Source organism: Cydia fagiglandana, chromosome 16, assembly GCF_963556715.1.
Source record: "Cydia fagiglandana chromosome 16, ilCydFagi1.1, whole genome shotgun sequence".
NCBI classification, from domain to species: domain Eukaryota; kingdom Metazoa; phylum Arthropoda; class Insecta; order Lepidoptera; family Tortricidae; genus Cydia; species Cydia fagiglandana.
The window spans coordinates 10644998-10663248 of record NC_085947.1 but is presented as its reverse complement, the minus strand read 5'-3'; the positions used below and the strand labels follow the sequence as shown (position 1 = coordinate 10663248).

General features: G+C 40.4%; 2 protein-coding genes across 12 annotated transcripts in view; both read right to left on the bottom strand.

Annotated features, from left to right (window-relative positions):
* Nucleotides 1-73: 73 nt before the first annotated feature.
* Nucleotides 74-12097, bottom strand: LOC134671977 (uncharacterized). Its single transcript, XM_063529873.1, has 9 exons — nucleotides 11341-12097; nucleotides 8712-8950; nucleotides 7832-7962; nucleotides 7125-7223; nucleotides 4509-4631; nucleotides 3635-3812; nucleotides 2788-3009; nucleotides 2134-2344; nucleotides 74-1544 (listed from the first exon to the last, which is right to left on the bottom strand). The coding sequence occupies exons 1-9, from the start codon at nucleotides 11918-11920 to the stop codon at nucleotides 991-993; spliced, it is 2337 nt and encodes a 778-aa protein (XP_063385943.1). The 5' UTR covers nucleotides 11921-12097; the 3' UTR covers nucleotides 74-990.
* Nucleotides 12098-13636: 1539 nt separating this feature from the next.
* Nucleotides 13637-18251, bottom strand: part of LOC134671975 (potassium/sodium hyperpolarization-activated cyclic nucleotide-gated channel 2) — a 287227-nt gene continuing 282612 nt past the window's right edge. For all 11 annotated transcript variants that reach the window (XM_063529861.1, XM_063529865.1, XM_063529872.1 and 8 more), the window contains one exon: nucleotides 13637-17793. In XM_063529861.1, coding sequence (XP_063385931.1) covers nucleotides 17168-17793 — 626 coding nt within the window. In that variant the 3' untranslated portion in view covers nucleotides 13637-17167. The remainder of the gene's footprint in view (nucleotides 17794-18251) is intronic.

Genomic DNA, 18251 nt, shown 5'->3' with positions numbered 1-18251 from the left:
AATAATTTATGTACTTAAAAAAGATACAATAACAGGTAAACGTTTTACACATATAATAATAGTTAACACTATCTGACACTATCAACAGTTGCCATTATGAAATGCATAACTTACATTATGTAATATTTACATCATCATCAGTTTTATCATACATTGAAGCTATATAATTCCTAGATTATTGGGTAAAATTATCATTATGCGACGTCCTGGAGTCTGCAGTACTGCGCCACACAGCATAACTACTGTTATGTACAGTCAGCAATCAATCAAGCAAAAATCAGTCAGCAGTCAATTCGAGCATTTTGCATACAAACTTCGACGTTTACCTTTTCGCCGCAGCTGACTGTACCTGGCGCGTCGAATGATGGATCATCATCTTAACCCTTACGTCAAACGGCGCATCCTTTTGCCGTGCCACTGACGCCACGGGGGTAAAATTTAGTTTTGTGAATAAAGAATGCCAACCTAAAAGTGGGATGTTTTTCAGTACATTTTCATCAAAAAACGATCGGCGTCAAATGCCGTCTTTGGCGCCGTTGTCACGATGTTGCGTTGACGTCAATTGCCGTCTGTGGCGTTCAAAAGGTTAAGTCGTCCAAATCTCTTTGTTGGGCTTAATTTAAAAATAATACATATTTTTAAGAATTATATAAATGTTGCATTTCTAAATAAATTATTGAGCTATTTAAAAAAAAGAACAAGGTGTTTAAATGATTTGAACACTTCTGTTGCTGGCTGCAAGTACAGATATGAATTATCTCCTGTCATGTAGGTATCTGTTTCATATTATACAAAAAGATCTCATGTCTTTCCTAGCTAGGACCAAATAAAAATGGTAAAATGAACATTAGCAATAAAATCAAATTGCATGATAATATTCCTTGCATTCGGCACTATTCGGTAGGTAATATTTAAAGTTAAAACATGATCACGATTCCGTGTACACAAAATGTTATAAATAGTTAAAAGCAAACAAATTAAAACTTAATACTAAAGCTGCGTAATAGTATACGAACTGTGTCTCTGTCTCTTATAAGGGCTCGGATTCACTTGTATAACACTAGTTACATTACTAGCACTGGTTCTACTATCCGCACTGGCTACACTAGCAGGTGACAACAGGGGTGACGAAGCCGACGACACGTTGCTTCTAGGCGTACCTTTCTTCACATAGCCCATGACAGAATTAAGTAGATTAGGCGGTAAGGCTACTGGAGTTAACTGGCCCGCGCCACGGGAGATATAAGTCTGTAGCATCTTCTTTGTGGGTGATTTTGGATCGTTCACTGTTAGGACCACTAATGAGCCCGCCTCGATGTTTGGAGGTACTTGTGATGTTGGCGGGTCTTTGGCGACGTTGGTGAGAGGTGGCATTGTCGGGGTGTTTTTTAACTGACTGTCCTGGTTGGGGGTGGCGGTCGGGTCGGGAGTTTTGCGTTTTCTGCGCGGTTTTGAGGCGAGCGCGTGCTGGATAAAGTCGTCGGCGGTGGTGAGCTCGCGAGGTGCGGGTTCCGGAACTATTTCTAGAGCTTTTGCTCCACGACCTGGAAGAATAAATTAGGGTTAGTAGGTAGTTTTTTGATTAAACCAAAAACAGATTGTACTAATACAAACTACTATAACTATCCTTCGGTACGGTAGACCAATCACGGATCTGCTTTGCTAGAGCTTAACTTGCTCAACAAACATAATGAAGAGGACAAATCGCCAAACGTGAACTACGCGTCGTTGAAGAGTTCCGTTCTGATCATCATCAGCAGTTCCACTTCATCAAATGTCACTTTGAATGTATATGCTTTGATTTATTGATAAATACACAAAAATCACTATATGTATGCCTTTAATATTTGAGGAGTTCCGTCGATTCCTCATGCATTCCATCATCAGAACTGGATTTTGACAAAAACGGGACCAATTTGTATGCATATACATACAATAAAAAAAATTACAAAATCGGTCCAGTAATGATGGAGATATGGAGTAACAAACAAAAAAAACATACAACCGAATTGATAACCTCCTCCTTTTGAGATTTGGAAGTCGGTTAAAAAACAAGTACGCATCAATTCTTGAGATTAGAAACCGGCTGTTTCTCTGACACGCAAGTCCCGGTACATTAGACTATACACTCACTGTTCCTGACGCGCATGTGTTGCAAGGCCCTTGTTCGCTCCCGCTGCGCTCTCCTCGCCGCTTGCAGTTGTTCTCTCTCGGCCTCGGCACGGCGCGCGGCGGCCTCGCGTTCCCGTGAGAATACGTCTTCGAGGCCTACGGCGTCCCAGGCTGTTTGCGAGCGCAACGCTTTGTCTACCTGCGCGCCGTTCAGTCTTTCTTCTTTTTTGAACTGAAAGAAATGGTTTAAACTTATAAAACTGATTTGCCTTTAGGGTATATTGAGGGGGTTATAATACGTTTACTCACACCGCTCTATGACCTCCAGGGCCGTCTAAAAACTATGCTGGGGCCCTGGGGATGAGGGCTCTGGGCACGGGCCCCGTGTGCCCTAATGGTAAAGACGGTACTGATAGTATAGAAGAAACAACAAAACATATCCTCCTACACTGTAAACAGATAGAAGTATACAGGAACCAATACCTAGGGACTCCACGCACACTGAAGGAGGCAGATAGCAACCTGAAGACACTGCTAGGTTTTATGGAGTAGCTGGGGTGGCTAGAGTAGTGCAACCTCGTTTTTACGCAAAATAGGCACAATGGTTGTCGATTTGCGGAAAATGCCCAGTATAACTAACTAACGGTACTGATAGATTTATCCAAGATTACTCACTTTTATCTTAAGATCTCTCCTATTCCTGTCAGGAAACAGCGGCGCCATGAGCGTGAAGTCTGTCCCAACAGCAGCGAGCGCTCGATAAAAGCGTACGGTCTCGGCCTCGCTCCAGTCCGCCGTGCGCGCCGAGCGCGAGTAGCGCCCGCCGCCGCCGCCCCACGCGCCCTCGCGGACCACTGATGATGATAGCTTGCGGTTGCTGTCGGTTTGTTTGATAACCTGCGAGTGAAAATAGAAGTTAATAGGTATAACGTCAATATATAATAAACATCAACTGACGCGCGCGGATACAGCCCAATATGAACCTTCGTGCAATTCGACAAGGTTCATAATGACGCGCACGATAATCGTGGGATTCAAAGGGATAAAATGGTTTCGAGTTAGAAATTCGACGGAATTTAGACGCAGATAGAAATCTGTAGAAAGACCGAGCAATTTTATTGAAATAAGTATCACAATTTTCAATAAAATTTCAGGCTGTGTTTTCCAGTTGGCTAACTACTAAACCAACACCATCTGTTAAAGGGCAAATCTGACTACTTCATCTGTTAGAGTAGCATTTCCAAACTTTCTATCCGGGTCCTATAATAGCAATTCGAGTATGAAAGGATGTTTGCATTGGCAGTAATACTAAACTAATTACTTCTACCCACCCCAAACTAACATGAGTTAGAGGATATCGCCATTGGTCGTTCTAGTCTCACCAACTCTGATCATCCAATATGATCTCCCCATTAGGGCACAGTCTCAGTTTATTCTACAGGACGGGAGTAGCGTCCGGCAGTGGGTCGTCCGGATCATCCGGACCATCTACAGGCGCTTGTTGAAACATGTCTGTACTCACCAAGCTCTGTTCATCCAACATGATCTCCCCGTTAGGTCCCAGTTTGATCTGTGGTACTGGCGCGGCGTCTGCTGGCGGGTCGTCTGGATCATCCGGATCTTCTTCGACGGGCGCTTTCTTCCTCTCTTCTTCGTCCTTCTGGTTGGCCTCTTTGGCTTTCAGCTCATCTTGGTCTGGGCTGTAAGAATTTGCATTTTTTCTAATGAGCATTTAACAATATGTTTCCTCCCTCCTTGTGTCGTAATCCTCAGTGATGAGGGTCGTGACCTCCCTTCTGAATCACCTTCTCTCTCACAATCTTCTCCATCTAACAATATGTAGGCATGTTTATATCCATTTAAATAGACAACATTATACAATGTCATAATAATTAAATGGGCCAAAAGCCAAGCTGGTACAAGATCCACTTAGTTTTAAAAATGTACTCATAGTACTTCCGAATCGACTAATACTTGGGATTGAAGCAACCTACATATCGGTCTAAGAAGAGATCAAGATACTTATTTAATTTTAATCAAGTGAATATTATTTTTTGCACATTACACATGTTTAGAATTTTGTGAGATCCGAATTGTAACGTAATTCTTATTGTGTAACAGCTGGATTTTATAATATTGAACGAAGGGTACCCGGTACTAAACCCAAGACAGGCGTGGCTCACTCCGCGATTTCGTCGCTTTGCTACAGATAGCTACAAGTACATCCGTCTCACACCAATTTTGGTGGCTAGCTATGGCGGCTTATGAGCCGCGCTTGGCGCTGTCGCCACCTAGCGGTCATATCTGTCCTAATCGTAACAGACGCGTTTTGTTAGAGAGTGAATCTTCTATACCTAGTACTATTATTTATTCTGTGCCCAAGGGTAAATACTTACACAATGGGGTTGGTGGTGGGGTTGTAGAATATGAGGTCGTACATGGTGAGCGCGTCTCGCTTCACCGGGTCCCGCCGTCTGCGCATCGCGGCGATGCGGCGCGACATCTCTTGACGACGGCATCTATCAAGCCAAATACATTAATTCAAGTTGAATGTTAACGATTAACCCCCTTATTCATAAACGTTTACTAAAATTGACAAACTGATAATAATCGTTTGTCCCTTTCCAACATACCAATACGTCGGAAAGGGACAAACGATTATTATCGGCTTCTCAACTTTAGTAAACGTTTATGAATAAGGGGGTAAAAATTTGGTCAATTATTATCTGGTAATTTTGATATATCTAGCCATATACTGGAGTCAGTTATGTAACGCTGCCATACATGACCCAAAAAAATTTTATTAAGCTATGAGCTTCATCACATCTGATATTTGAGTAATTCTAAGCATTTCTAGCGTGAAGTGGGGGGGAGGGTGGGGTACAAAGACGGCCGCCATCCGTCATCTTTAAAAAAAATCTACTCTGATCCTGGTGGGTACTAGGGCAAGTTTGGTATCATTTTCGTATAAACCAAAGACGTAGAATTCATTGCTGATATTTGTTTTTTCAATTTCATAGTAATTTTACAAGAAAAACGTAAAAAGGTGAAAAATTTGGTTGGAGATTTTTGCTACGCGGAGCCGAAACTACAAAAGATAGAAAGTTGAAATTTGCACACTAGATTACATTTATAAAGTGTACAAGAGATAAGAAGCGATTTTGAGAAATTCAACCCCTAAGGGGGTTAAAAAGGGGATGAAAGTTTGTATGGGGTTCAAGTTTTATTTTAAGCTAGGAATTTGAAACTTCGTAAAACGATATATTATTAAAATACAAGAAAACTAATTTCAGCGTTTTTGAAAATTCATCCCCTAAGGTGGTGAAAAAGGAGTTGAAAGTTTGTATGGATATCAAAAAAAATTTCGAACGCGGGACTTGAATCTTTGTATTTGGGGATATTATTAAAAGACAGGAAAAGTAATTTCAGCGTTTTGTAAAATTCATCCCCTAACAGGGTTAAAAAGGGGTTGAAAGTTTGAATCCATTACAAATCCGAGTAGACACACATTTCTTATTGGCTCCCAGGCTTGAAATGCTTAGAATTACTCAAGGAACATATGTGATGAAGCTCATAGCTTAATAAAAATTTTTTGGGTCAACTTTATAACTGCTTCCGCTAATACTCTGGGAGGTGGATACAGCTAAAAGTCACACTGAACAACTTACAACTTAGCAAATATGATTCCAACCTAGAAATCACGGAAAATATAGAAAACATTCACATTCATTAAAAGTTATTCAGTATTGCCGTCACATTCACCCATAACATTACGGCTATATAACAAAAAAATATATTATACGATACAGTAAATTGTTAATCATTTTAAGAATGCCTTATAATTGATGTACAGTTGCCTCCAGAAACTCGCGAACTAAATTGACAGGTCAATGTGCACAAATGATACCACAGTTTGGCCAGTGTTGTTCATATCGATATTTTAAAAAAAGTTTGAATTAGTGAATGTCGGTATTTCCAAAATTGTGCAATTTTATAGTACCTAATAGAGACAAGGATATTGAATAAACATATTGTAATTAAATACATATTTTATTATATTTATTTTGTTTTATTTGTTAGGAAAACTTACAGCTAGAGTAACAATTAAGTTGTAGGTGATAACATAGAAAAAGTGATTTTGGCTCAAAATACAAAAAAGGCCGGCCCAGACGGGGAAATATTTCGTATAATGTGATTAATTTCTCTTTTAATTCGAGTGGTGTGGACGCAAAAATTAAATCGCCTCGGTATCCCTATGGCTTCGATTGTGAAGACCAGTTCCTAAACTGGACGTTTAAGTTGACAATTAGGTCAAGATTTATAGATGGTCAAGCAAATCTTGTCAGTAGACAAAGGCGCGAAATTCAAATTTACTTTGAGACGATATCCCTTCGCGCCTTCATTTTTCAAATTTGCCGCCTTTTTCTACTGACAAGATCTGCTTGACCAAGTATAAATAATTATGGATCAATCTCATCTACCGGCCACATGTATAAAATTAAATCACCAATTTTAGATTTATGGCGACAACCGAGCTCTTGAAATAAAGAACGGCAAGTTGTTGCACACTAACATGACACTGAAATTTGTCAGTTTCTCATCCGCACCTCCTGATTTGATTGGTAACGACACAATCTTACAATCGAATTAACCACTTTTCTCGTCAAATTCATATTAATCGATATCGTTTGTGACCCCTTTATAATTATGACATGGGTAGTAAGTGCAATATTTTACTTATCGATATCATTTTATCGACATATACCCGTGACTATTTTTTCTTTGCTATTCCTGGTATCATTTTATTTGTCAAACTCATGTCAATTTAGTTCGCGAGTTTATGGAGGCGACCTTAGGTATTAACAGGATCTTTGTCATTGCAGTCATCATCATCATCTCAGCCATAAGACGTCCTCTGCTGAACATAGGACTCCCCCTTATTCATTGCAGTAGGTAAAGTTTACTAATCATCACATCACAGTGGACAACGGTACAAACTCTTTAGCCCTTACTTAGTAACATGGCGCTCTTTAAGCGGCGATGCGGGCGGCGGCGCTGTGAGCTGGCTCACACCTGAGCACACAGAATCGTTCCGAACGCGGCTGACCTCCCTGGAACAATACAAACAGCTGTAAACCATCTTTATGTTTAGCCATAGTGTTTGTTATGTGATGCAATGGCATTGTATGGAGTTGCGGAATAATCGAATGAAAGGACTTTTCAAATAAACAGATGTCTAGTAGGCAAAGGTAAGGTTATTCCACTAGAGTAAATTATGGTAAGTAAATTATTAACCTAAGTTACTTAACCTTATACTAAGGTATAAGCACAGATTATATAATAGTTATGTATAAGGTTAAGTAACTTAGGCCGCGATTTAAAATTACAACTATTAAATACATAATATTATTTATTTATTAAAACTTTATTGCATAAAATATATACAATAATGTACAAATGGCGGACTTAATGCGAAATTGCATTCTCTACCAGTCAACCATAGGGCCAAACAGAGATACCTACAATTGGTGCAGACTATTATGTAGTTTGGTACTTATAAGAATTTTGAAATAATTCCTTGTGATCCAGCAATGAAAGCATAGGTACCACAAGATTTGTGTCTAAAAATTTAAAGGTTTAGCTAAACAGTATTATACCAAAGGGTGTTTAAGAATTCTCAGAAAAGTCTAAATAGATTACTGATATTAGGATGACTTACCTATTAGGTAAGGAATGCAGGGTACTATGCGAAGTGTGGGAGTCGTGTCGTTGCCGTGTCGGCACCGTCATCGGCGCGCCGCTGTTGAGCAGCGCTCGTCTACTCTCGTCCTCAGACTCACTCGCACTACCCTAAAACAATTATAGTCTAGCTAGTGTCTAAAGTACATTACATCTATGTGTACAACTGTGAAGAAATTTATCATATTGAGAAATCCCATTCCGCTTTGGGATAGGACAAACCCTGTTGTACAAGACTCAGTATCATCACTCAGAAATTGGAGGTAATTGTTAATTGTTAGCTAGAGAACTACTTTAAAATTAGCACAATCTCTATCTTGGCAGTTATGGCAGGCAGTAACCCTGATTTTAAGTTCATGCATTGAAAGTTTAATACAGTGTAAACTCTATACAACAACATTCAAGGGACCAGTGTAAACATATAACGACACCCAAGGGACCAGACGTTTTTTGATGTTATATAGAGAGTTTTCGTTATATAGAGAGAAATGGCGCTGGATCGGACACGTACTCCTTAGGCCGGACAGCCATCTGGCCAAGCAGGGTCTCCGCTGGCATGCAGCCGGCAGTAGGCGGTTGGGGAGGCCTTGTAGTACGTGGAGGCGATCAGTTGAGAAAGAGGCTGGCTCAACTGGACTCGGCTGGAAAGAGCTGGAAGTACCTAGCCGCTCAAGATCGTGACAAATGGAGGATTCTTCTGCGAGCCCTATGTCCCTAATGAGAGATAACAGGAATGCATCATCATAATCTGAGAGAGAGGAAAAACAACTATAGCCGACAAATTTCGTTGTTATAGGGCGACGTATATCGAGTGACGTTATATGGAGTTTACATTGATTTTGAATTTTAATTTTACATACCTGTATACTATTCCTCCTATGTGGTGCGAGTCTAGGCGCAGGTCGAAGCTTAGGACGCACTTTGCTTGGAGATGGTAGAGGAACTATCGGATCAAACAGCACTTGAGCATTTTCTGATATGATCTCATTCTTCAGCAAATCTAGAGGTTTGGGTGCACTGCGGGTTGGTTGCAGCGGAATGATACCATCCATGCCTGTTTCGTCTGTGATGCTCTCGGGAATGCTAGGTGGGTTGTAATCTGGAAATACATGATTTATAGAAAATTACTTATACATACTAATTGATATCCTACATGCAAATAGTTATATTCCATGTTTTTGGTGCAATATTTAGTTTACTTATAATGAACACTACCTACCTAATCATTTATGTGTGTGCCGCTGTGTGGTGATCAATCATGGGTTTTGAATAGGGCATGCTCCCGGGAATTCCCGAGACTGATTTTTCTCGAGAATTCCCGGGAACGGGCACTTTCAGCCAGTATCGGAACTGGAGACAAAATTCCCGGGAAAATATCGAAATTTCGGGAAATTTATAAATGTTATGTTATATCGATTTATGTCTAATTGCGAATTGGCTACAAGCCAAAATTATGTTGTACATATATATATATATATATATATATATATATATATATACATATAACAACAAAGTATTGTTTTAGGAAAAAATATATATAATATACATATATATATATTATATATATTTTTTCCTAAAACAATACTTTGTTCAACAGAGCAATGGTATATGAGTACGTTTTCTTCGACTGGTTACATTTGTAACAGATTAAGATCCAGTTTAAGTGACAGAGTTTAGATGCGATCAGTTATTTACCGTCAGTGTGATCTGTCCAATTCACAAAAAAGGCTCGAAAAAGAGATGCTCAAACTATCGAGGAGTCGCTTTACTCACTACAGCGTACAAAGTTTTGTCCAACGTACTGCTCAAGAGGCTGGAACCATATTCTGAAAGAATCCTTGGGGATTACCAATGTGGTTTCCGCAGAAACCGCAGCACGACGGACCAGATTTTCTTGCTCAAAGAGATTATGAAGAAGTGGGAGTACGCCCAAAGCGTTCACTCTTTGTTTTTGGACTTCACTAAGGCCTATGACAGCATAGATAGGGACGCTCCGTATGCCATTCTTGTAAATTTTAATATCCCTAGAAAACTAGTAGTACAGCAACAAAAGAGTGTAGGATGCGTGTCAGGGTAGGCGGTGAGCTGACCGAGGAATTCAAGGTGATGACCGGTCTAAAGCAGGGAGATGCCTTATCACCCATGCTCTTCAACTTAGCCCTTGAACATGTTGTCCGAAAAGTGTTAACGTTGGACATAAGGCTGGAATTGAGCGGCAAGCACGAAGTGATAGGGTACGCGGACGACCTGGCTCTATTAGCGGAAAGCCGCGATGAAGTAGTACAGGCAGCCAGTGTCTTCGAGCGAGAGGCCCCTAGGATAGGTCACAGGATTAACCAATCAAAAACTGAATACAAGAAGCGCTACAAAAATACATGAGTTCAGCGCGGAAGTCTCCATGTTGGGGGTAGGAGGAGATCAATATTCGCATTTAAAACGCCATGCGATGCAGCGCAGTCCTCCATAAAGTGTTGATGTCCAGGCTTCTCAGCAGAAATACCAATCCTTATGTATGGGTGCGAGGCCTGAACACTAACACAAAAAGAGGAAAGTCAGCTCCTGGTAGCGGAAAGAAAGATCTCTCGCATGATCCTGGGACCTATCAAAAGAGACAACGGCACGTGGAGGATACGGGAGAACCCCGAAATCGAGGAGTTAGTGGCTGGACCCAATATCATCGGCGAAACGAAATTCCACAGACTTCGCTGGTTCGGTCACCTATTAAGAATAGGAGAGGATCGGGCTACCAAGAGGGCATACCTGGGAAGACCGACTAGTGGCCGCCCGGTAGGTCGGCCCAAGTACCACTGGGGAGACAGTGTGGAAGCAGATCTGCGTCAGCTTTAAGCCGATAATTGGCAGGAAACGGCGCAGGATCGGGAAAAGTGGCGTGCTTTCGTTTCGGAGGCCAAGACCCTCTTTGGGTTGCTGAGCCGTATTAGTTAGGTACTTAGTTAGTTGATTCTTAGAAAACGTCTGAATTTGAATATTGACATTATAGATAGGTATATTTTAGTCGAAATATCAACCGTTAAGTATGATTTAGTTTAAAAACTAATAGAAATATTAACTAATCATTTGGTTATAATATTTTCAATCAAAATGTTAACTTTATTAATTTTCCCGAAATTTCCCGAATTCCCGGGAATTCTCGGAACTGGTCCTGACCCAATCCCGGGAAATTTGAAACCTTTCCCGAGACTGACATTGCATGCTCTAGTTTTGAACTATAGCTGTTTAGTAATGAGCAAAAAAAATTGTTTTAAAAAAAATGACTAAAAATTCAATCATGAGCCTTACAACTAAAAACCTCTCAACAACTAAAAGACCGAACTACTTTGTTTGACCAATTGACTGAGAGTGGAGCACTCTCTGTAGTGACTAAGCAGGCACAAGCCTATTGACAACTTATCACTGAATTTGAATTTAGTTTATCGAAGATACATATATATGACATAATGATACTTGTAATTTTAGATTCATCCATACCTTCTGTAGTTTCAAGCTTCTGTATAACATTCTTATGAACCACTTTTTCCATTGCATTAGGAACCACATTATTTTGTTTTTCGGTAGCATCCGGATTGCTTTGAACACAGTTTGGAGAATCAAGTCTCTCGAATGTGACCTCGGTAATTATTGAAGATATTCTGGGTTGCGGAGAGTTCCTGACTGGTGATGGCACAGCTTTTCTAGCAGGGCTGGTCCATCGCAATGGTGAGGCAAACGTGTTTGAACACTGTCGTGATATTGAGGTGATAACAGGCACTTTTTCACTGCGTTTTGGAGTTCTTATAACATCTGGCGTTGGTAAGCTTTGAGGAGGCGGTGATAGAATGGGCTCTGCATGTTTTGGAGTATCTGTTTTAGATTGTTCTTGCGGCGGTTGCACAGGCGAAGCAATTTTATTCGCGGGAGTTTTTATTTTAGCAGGTTCATCTAGTAAAGCCTGTGGTCGTGGTGTTTTTGGACTTTTAACAGGCTTTTCATCTTTAAATTTGCTATCCGCATTTTTTCGCCTCACCGGTAGCGAAGCTACGGCTTTTATTCTAGCTCTTCGTGTAGACATTGCGAATCTTTGTAAGCACTTTTGTTACTGTGTTATAACCTTTTTGTGTTTGATACCGTGCATTTAATTTATTTTGTATAATCACTATTAAGAAATTACACTGTATGTATCAAAAACTTTTTCTTGTAAAAGCGCATGCTTGATTGAAGGCAGCTAGAATCTTGATTCGACTCGGCTGACAGCCAGTATGCATTGGCATTGAAGCCTTTGAGTGAAAGAAGTGACATGTGATGTGACAGCGCATCGCATTATCGTTTCGCGTTTCGAACATGCAATAGATAGTAATATGTAAGTTAATGTAATTTTCTTTATTAATTATGATCGTTTTGTATTTTATTTAAATAAGATTCTTTTTTACAGTATAATCATAGTTAAATCCATAACCAGTAAATGAAATATGGTCAGAAAATTATATCATACATAGCAACACTATGCAATAGTGGCTGAATAAGAAATAGTTCATTATAGTACTTTTGCTACTCCCCTCTAGATGGCGCTACAAGCTGCAACCAAAATCAAACTAGAGATTGCTAGAGAGTAGAGTCATCGCAAAGATAATTTGAAATAGAGGAATATTGTCAAAGTAAATTATGTAGTCGGTACATTTACTGCCATCTTTTGAAACAAATTATTAAAACTTTTAGATCGCATTTTGACTTTGATCCTTATTTTTTCACTGATATGTGTTAAATTTGTTAGATCGCACTACTAAGCGAAACAGAGCCAGCGGGAAGTGTAGGGGGCAGCACCTGATTAGAAGCGTGAATTGTTTTTACTTTCGATCTTTCAAAGACGGTAGACCCTCCAACACGCACGGCCTCTATACCACAAAACAGATAGGTACAGAAATCAATCTACATACAAAGCGCGCTCGAGCAACGCACACATAGACACTGCTCACGGACACGATATCTCGGACCAGTTGGGACCAGTGCGAGCGCGAGTGCCATCCGCTTGAGACACGCGTCTGTGAACTTTTTTGTGCAATAATGGAGAAACAAAACAAAAAGTTATTATAACTGTACAGTGGACGGTTGTTTAAATTCAACATTAAACGGTGAATTGTCGTTTTTTAAGCTACCAGTGGTTTCAGAGATAATGCGTATGCGAATTTATTACATTGTACATGAGAATGCGAATTTATTACACTTAAAAATATATCGTGTATTTCGCCAATCTCGGAATCATCGCAAGATATTTTCTGTGGCAAATTTGTAATATAACAATAAAATTAAAATACCTATTTGAGTTATTAATGTTATTATTAATTTATATTTCCATACTTCCCGTTTCATTCTCAACAATAAATCAAACAACTAAATACGAGATACGATATGATTAGATACGAGTGCCACTACCACGATAGTTTTTTGTGCATAAGTCATAGTTCGCAACAATCGCAACCCTAGAGCGACCGCCGAGCGTAGGTATGAAAAGTAAAGTACATACATGTGATTGACTTCTGTACTTATCTATTTTGTGTCTATACTTACATTGGTCAGACAAAAGTAAAATAATAAAGAACGATGTAATAATTAACGCGCAACGTTAGATTTCTCGGATGGCAAGAGTTTATTGCTGCTTACAGTGCTACTTACTCTGCAATGTAAACTATTTTAACGCCATCTCTCGCCAACTTTGGGTACCTACTTACATTCGTAAATAAGACTTGTTTTTGATTTAGCTGAAAAAGGTTTTTGTAATGAAAAACGTACACAGTTTTCTTCATTCTTTAATGCATTTTTTCTCTAATTTTCTTGACAGCGATGAGCACTTTTGGTGAAAATAGTTAGGTACCAGAAATCAGTAAATATACGTACGTATAATAATATGTGGGTATTAAAATAACAGTTTGGATTTAAAATAATTATGTATAACTTCTCTTTTATACAGTAAGGTAGCTCAACTTCACAATAAAAATAGATCTCTTCTATAAAATTTATAATCATTTACAAAAGCAGTAATAATGCCAGTTAAAACAACAGTTAAATGCTCTGGGAATAAAACGCAATATTTATACTCTTTTAGTTAAATTGACAGATATTCACTCTGCTAAGACCAATTGTATAAATATCTTACGAGTACAAAGTAGGTATCTATTGGTGTTAGTCGCCAAAATGAGACCTAGGCTGCGTTCTACAAGTAAGCTACTGCGCATTGGTTCGTCATTCATTATCTATATTTTGGCTAAAAAGTCAACATTTGCAAAACCGTCTTTACAAATTGTCATGACACTATAAGAATAGTCAACGACGTTACTTTCCGAAGTGCGCCCTCCAGCGTTCGGCTCGATCTACCCGCTCCTACGATATGTTGCATTTGTATTACTAATTATTGGGACTCTTAAACATATCATTAACTTAGAAGCGGCCACATTAAGTTGCGTCTAGATAGCGTTAATGAAACCACTACGTAAATGTAATAACGCTAAAGTGATCGTTGTCAGCAAAAAAACAGCGTCCAAGTTCTAAGCAATTCCTAGAGTTCCACGTACTTACAATTCACAATAAAAGGGACTTTGCGTGTTCTCATTGGGCGATTAAACACACTATCCAGTCCCGTTACTATCGCTGGGAGCTGTCGCGTTGCTAAAGTCGCCAAATATGATCACGCGCGAAGAAAGCAAGCGCTTGTGCCAGAATATCGTTGTATTTTATTGGTTGGCAAACATGACAGTAAGCGCCCACTTCTAAGCCCTTTTGTTGTGATTATCAAATTGCCTATTATCAGAGGCAAATAAATAAAAAAGACTGATAATCTCAATATAAAATCGGATGCCCAAAATGGCAGATGGCACCACTTTGCGCAACGCCATCTATTCAGCTCACTGAGAGATTGCGATAGTCAGATCAATTTTAACTTTTATGCCTGAACCTTTTGCAAGTGGCACCATCTACAATATCTACATCAATGATGTGGCACCCGACTTCAGTCTTCAATATTTGTTGATTTTTGCTTGTACTGTTACACAAGTTAAGTCTATTTGAACTACCTACGCAACTGGTGCCGATGGGTCGCAGAGCCGGCGGCTGGGTGGCGCAGCAGCTTTCGCTGCTCTACGAATATCACAAAACGTAGTTCAATCGAATTTGTTATCGCTCCGGCCTACTTACTTCTACGAAATGATCTCTATCGATAATAAATTATTTACCCTAGAAGTAATAAAAACAAGTTGTGAAGTGCGAAGGCATTGCGCCGGCGACGGCCGCGGCGCGCCGGGAGCGACTACGGGCCCGCTCTTGAAAGGAACTGTTGCAATTGAGATACTTGGAGATTTCCATTTGATATATTACCTAGATGTTATGCTCGGGGGCATAAAAAGTATCTACGATGAAAGTTGCCCAAAACTTGTATTTTATGATTGTATTAAGTCTGTATCTTTAAGGTATTTAAAAAAAGAGTAAACAAAATCTACCCTCATATGGCTTCTTAAGCCAGTTGAGGGTAGATGAAAACATTACATGAAATAATGTAGGTTAAAGTCAGGTCGTTCAGTGACAGATCCAGGCGATTTTGTATTTGGTTGGTTAACCCTAAATGTTATATAGTCAGACCGTAAAAAGTCTGCAGCGATTTTGATAGCCCACGCAGTGCAAGTGTTATTTTAAACGTCAAACTTCTATGAAATTATGACGTATCCATAACACTAACACTGTGTGGGCTATCAAATCCGCTGCAGACTTTGTTTGGTGTGACTCTAACTACCCGAAAATTTACAAATTGTTTGTTTAATTTTATTTAATTAGGTACCTAAAGATAAAGATGTATTTAGACATTTTGCCGATATCCGCTTCTATTGAGGCAGTATAGCAATATCTGTTCCTGATACGGCGTCTTAGAGTTCTTACTTTACATTATACGAGTCCATCCAATATACGAGTGGTATGGTTAGTCGCTGTTAGTGAACAGTAATGTCTTCGAAGTTTTTCTTTGCGATGATTGAAATAAATAGTGCCTATTTATTATTGCGTTACGCAACAATAAGTAGTTATTGTATCTATGTAAGTACTAATGAATTATTTATATAAAAACCACGACCGCAATTAATCACAAAATATTTCTTTGTGTTCGATCAGTGTGTCAATGCTACAATAACAGTGCGTATTATTGAAAAAAAGATAACAAAAAGTGGCGACATCCAAGTGCAGCATTGCAAAGGGACTTCCAAGATCACTACTGTTTTTAGTCAGAAAGGCTTATGGTTGTTGAAGCGGTTAATCAATACTTATGGTGGTATTACGCAAGCGGCGATCATACCGCGTGACGCGTAACGCACAAATTAAAGGTTGCCGAATGCTGTCGATTAGCAATGAAGGCGATTAAAAGGTGTCTTTATTGTCCTCCCTGGCTAAGCACTCAAGTCCGGGCCCGAAGTGCGGCGTCGCGATCGCACCGAATAATTGACTGGGCCGCCGCTCGGCGCTCCCGTCCCACCCCTCCGGTCCTCCCTCAAAACAAACCGCGCTAAAGGCGAATCCTCGGTAATACAATATTTACATAAAGAAAGGATCTCGAAAATATCCGAAGCGCTACTGATTCACCTCTAATTAGGAAACCGAGAGAATTGTCTTGCGCTAATTATATCGATTATCGGTAGATATGACTACTTATAATTAAAATGAAGAAAGCAAAGTGTGTGCTTATTGGAATCGCGCGTGAGGCTCCGAGGCTTCCGAAGCCCGCAAGACTTCTGCGGCCCTCCGGTCGTTTCGTGAGCTATTTATATTTATAAACAACTTCAAATCCTATATAATCATCTCCGAATCGTGAACAACAAGAACGTTTTATACACTTTGAACGTTCGCTTTCCACCGTATATTCGGCATCCGTCAACAATAGAGGTCTATTTTATACGTCAACAAAGCATAAAATAGTGATATCTTTACATCTCAGTCTAGTCTATATAATTATTTTCTCTTTTAATGGCAAGGTATCTCTATAAAGATTCAATAGTATCATTCTTCAATATATAACAGGTATATCTATACAATCGGAATACGTCGCGTATTTGCCGATTCCTCACAGCGTCAATGATATAAAATTTAACCTAAATTATAACACAGGAGAATTAAGTATAAGATCACAAAATGAGATTCAGCGGGCGGCGCCTCGCGGGCGCGCCCGGCGAAGTCGCAGCTATAATACTCGTGTCTACGCTACAACTAGCGAGTGTCGGCTCGCACTAAGCCTAGTATTGCTATCGGTCGGCGCTCGGCGGCCCGCGGGCCCCTAGCAGACGGTGCGGCGTCAGGGCGCTATGCCGGCGTCGGACTTGTGGAAGGCGGCGGAGGCGGACGTGAGCTGCGTCTGCTGCGCGGAGCTGAAGTCGTGCTCGGACTTGGGCCGCGGCAACGCCGCCGCCACGCCCAGGCCGGGCAGCGCCACGCCCGCCATGCGGCACGACGCCGCCTGCAGCGGCTGCAATGCCAGCCCCAGCGAGCGCTCCGACAGCCGCGCCACGCTGTCGTCCGACAGGCTGACGTGCTCGGCCTCGGCCGCCAGCGCGTTCACCACCGCGTTGATCGTGTTCCCCTCCGACGTGGTGTCGTCCTCGCGGTGCGCGACGAGGTTGGGGTTCTTGCCGATCTTGTTGAGCCGCTCGGCGGCCACGCTCTCCATCGTGCGCCGCATGAGCGGGTACTGGTCGAGCACGGCGTTGAAGTGGTCCACGGACAGCGAGAACAGGTTGCAGTATGTTTCCGCGCGGACGGACGCCACCCGCCGCGCGTTGGTCAGCAAACAGATCTCCCCGAAGTATGACCCGTCGGAAAGGCTTGTTGCTACTTCGCCGTTCGCCATTACTATATCTACTATTCCTTCTTGTATGAAGTACATCTTGTTTCCAATTGTTCCTTCTTTTATGATGATATCGCCTGAAATAGAAAATCAAAGAGGTTAAGTAAAGAAATACGAGTATGTCTCAGTAATATAAGTTACTCTATGGAGTATACAGCTATTTAGTGTCAAATTGACATGTGACGGGCGTAAATTTCTTTTTCAAAGTCATTTTAACATAATATGTTTAGATATATAATGAATAGGTATTATATTGTATAGAAAAATATTTGCTAAGGTGCTATCTTTAAATTACCCAAGGCAAATTACCTTGAAAACCTATTTGGCTTTTGAAAATTTATTACACAATACACATTGTGATTTTATTTTGTGACAAGTGCAGTGAGGGTATCTAATATCTTTTCATTCTAAAATAAAATGTATTAAAATTCTAGTACACATTTTACTGGGTGTGTTATGTGTCTTCGTGAGAGATCTGTGTTCTTCGTGAGTGGTTCCAAAGGATTCGAGACATTAATTGCAAAATGGGTAAGGT

Coding starts and splice junctions, on each gene's coding strand:
- LOC134671977 (XM_063529873.1), bottom strand. CDS start 11,920: ATGTCTACACGAAGAGCTAGAATAAAAGCCGTAGCTTCGCTACCGGTG. Junction 7,963..8,711: donor ATAGGAGGAATAGTATACAG/GTATGTAAAATT, acceptor TAATTGTTTTAG/GGTAGTGCGAGTGAGTCTGA. Junction 2,345..2,787: donor GGAGAGATCTTAAGATAAAA/GTGAGTAATCTT, acceptor CATTTCTTTCAG/TTCAAAAAAGAAGAAAGACT.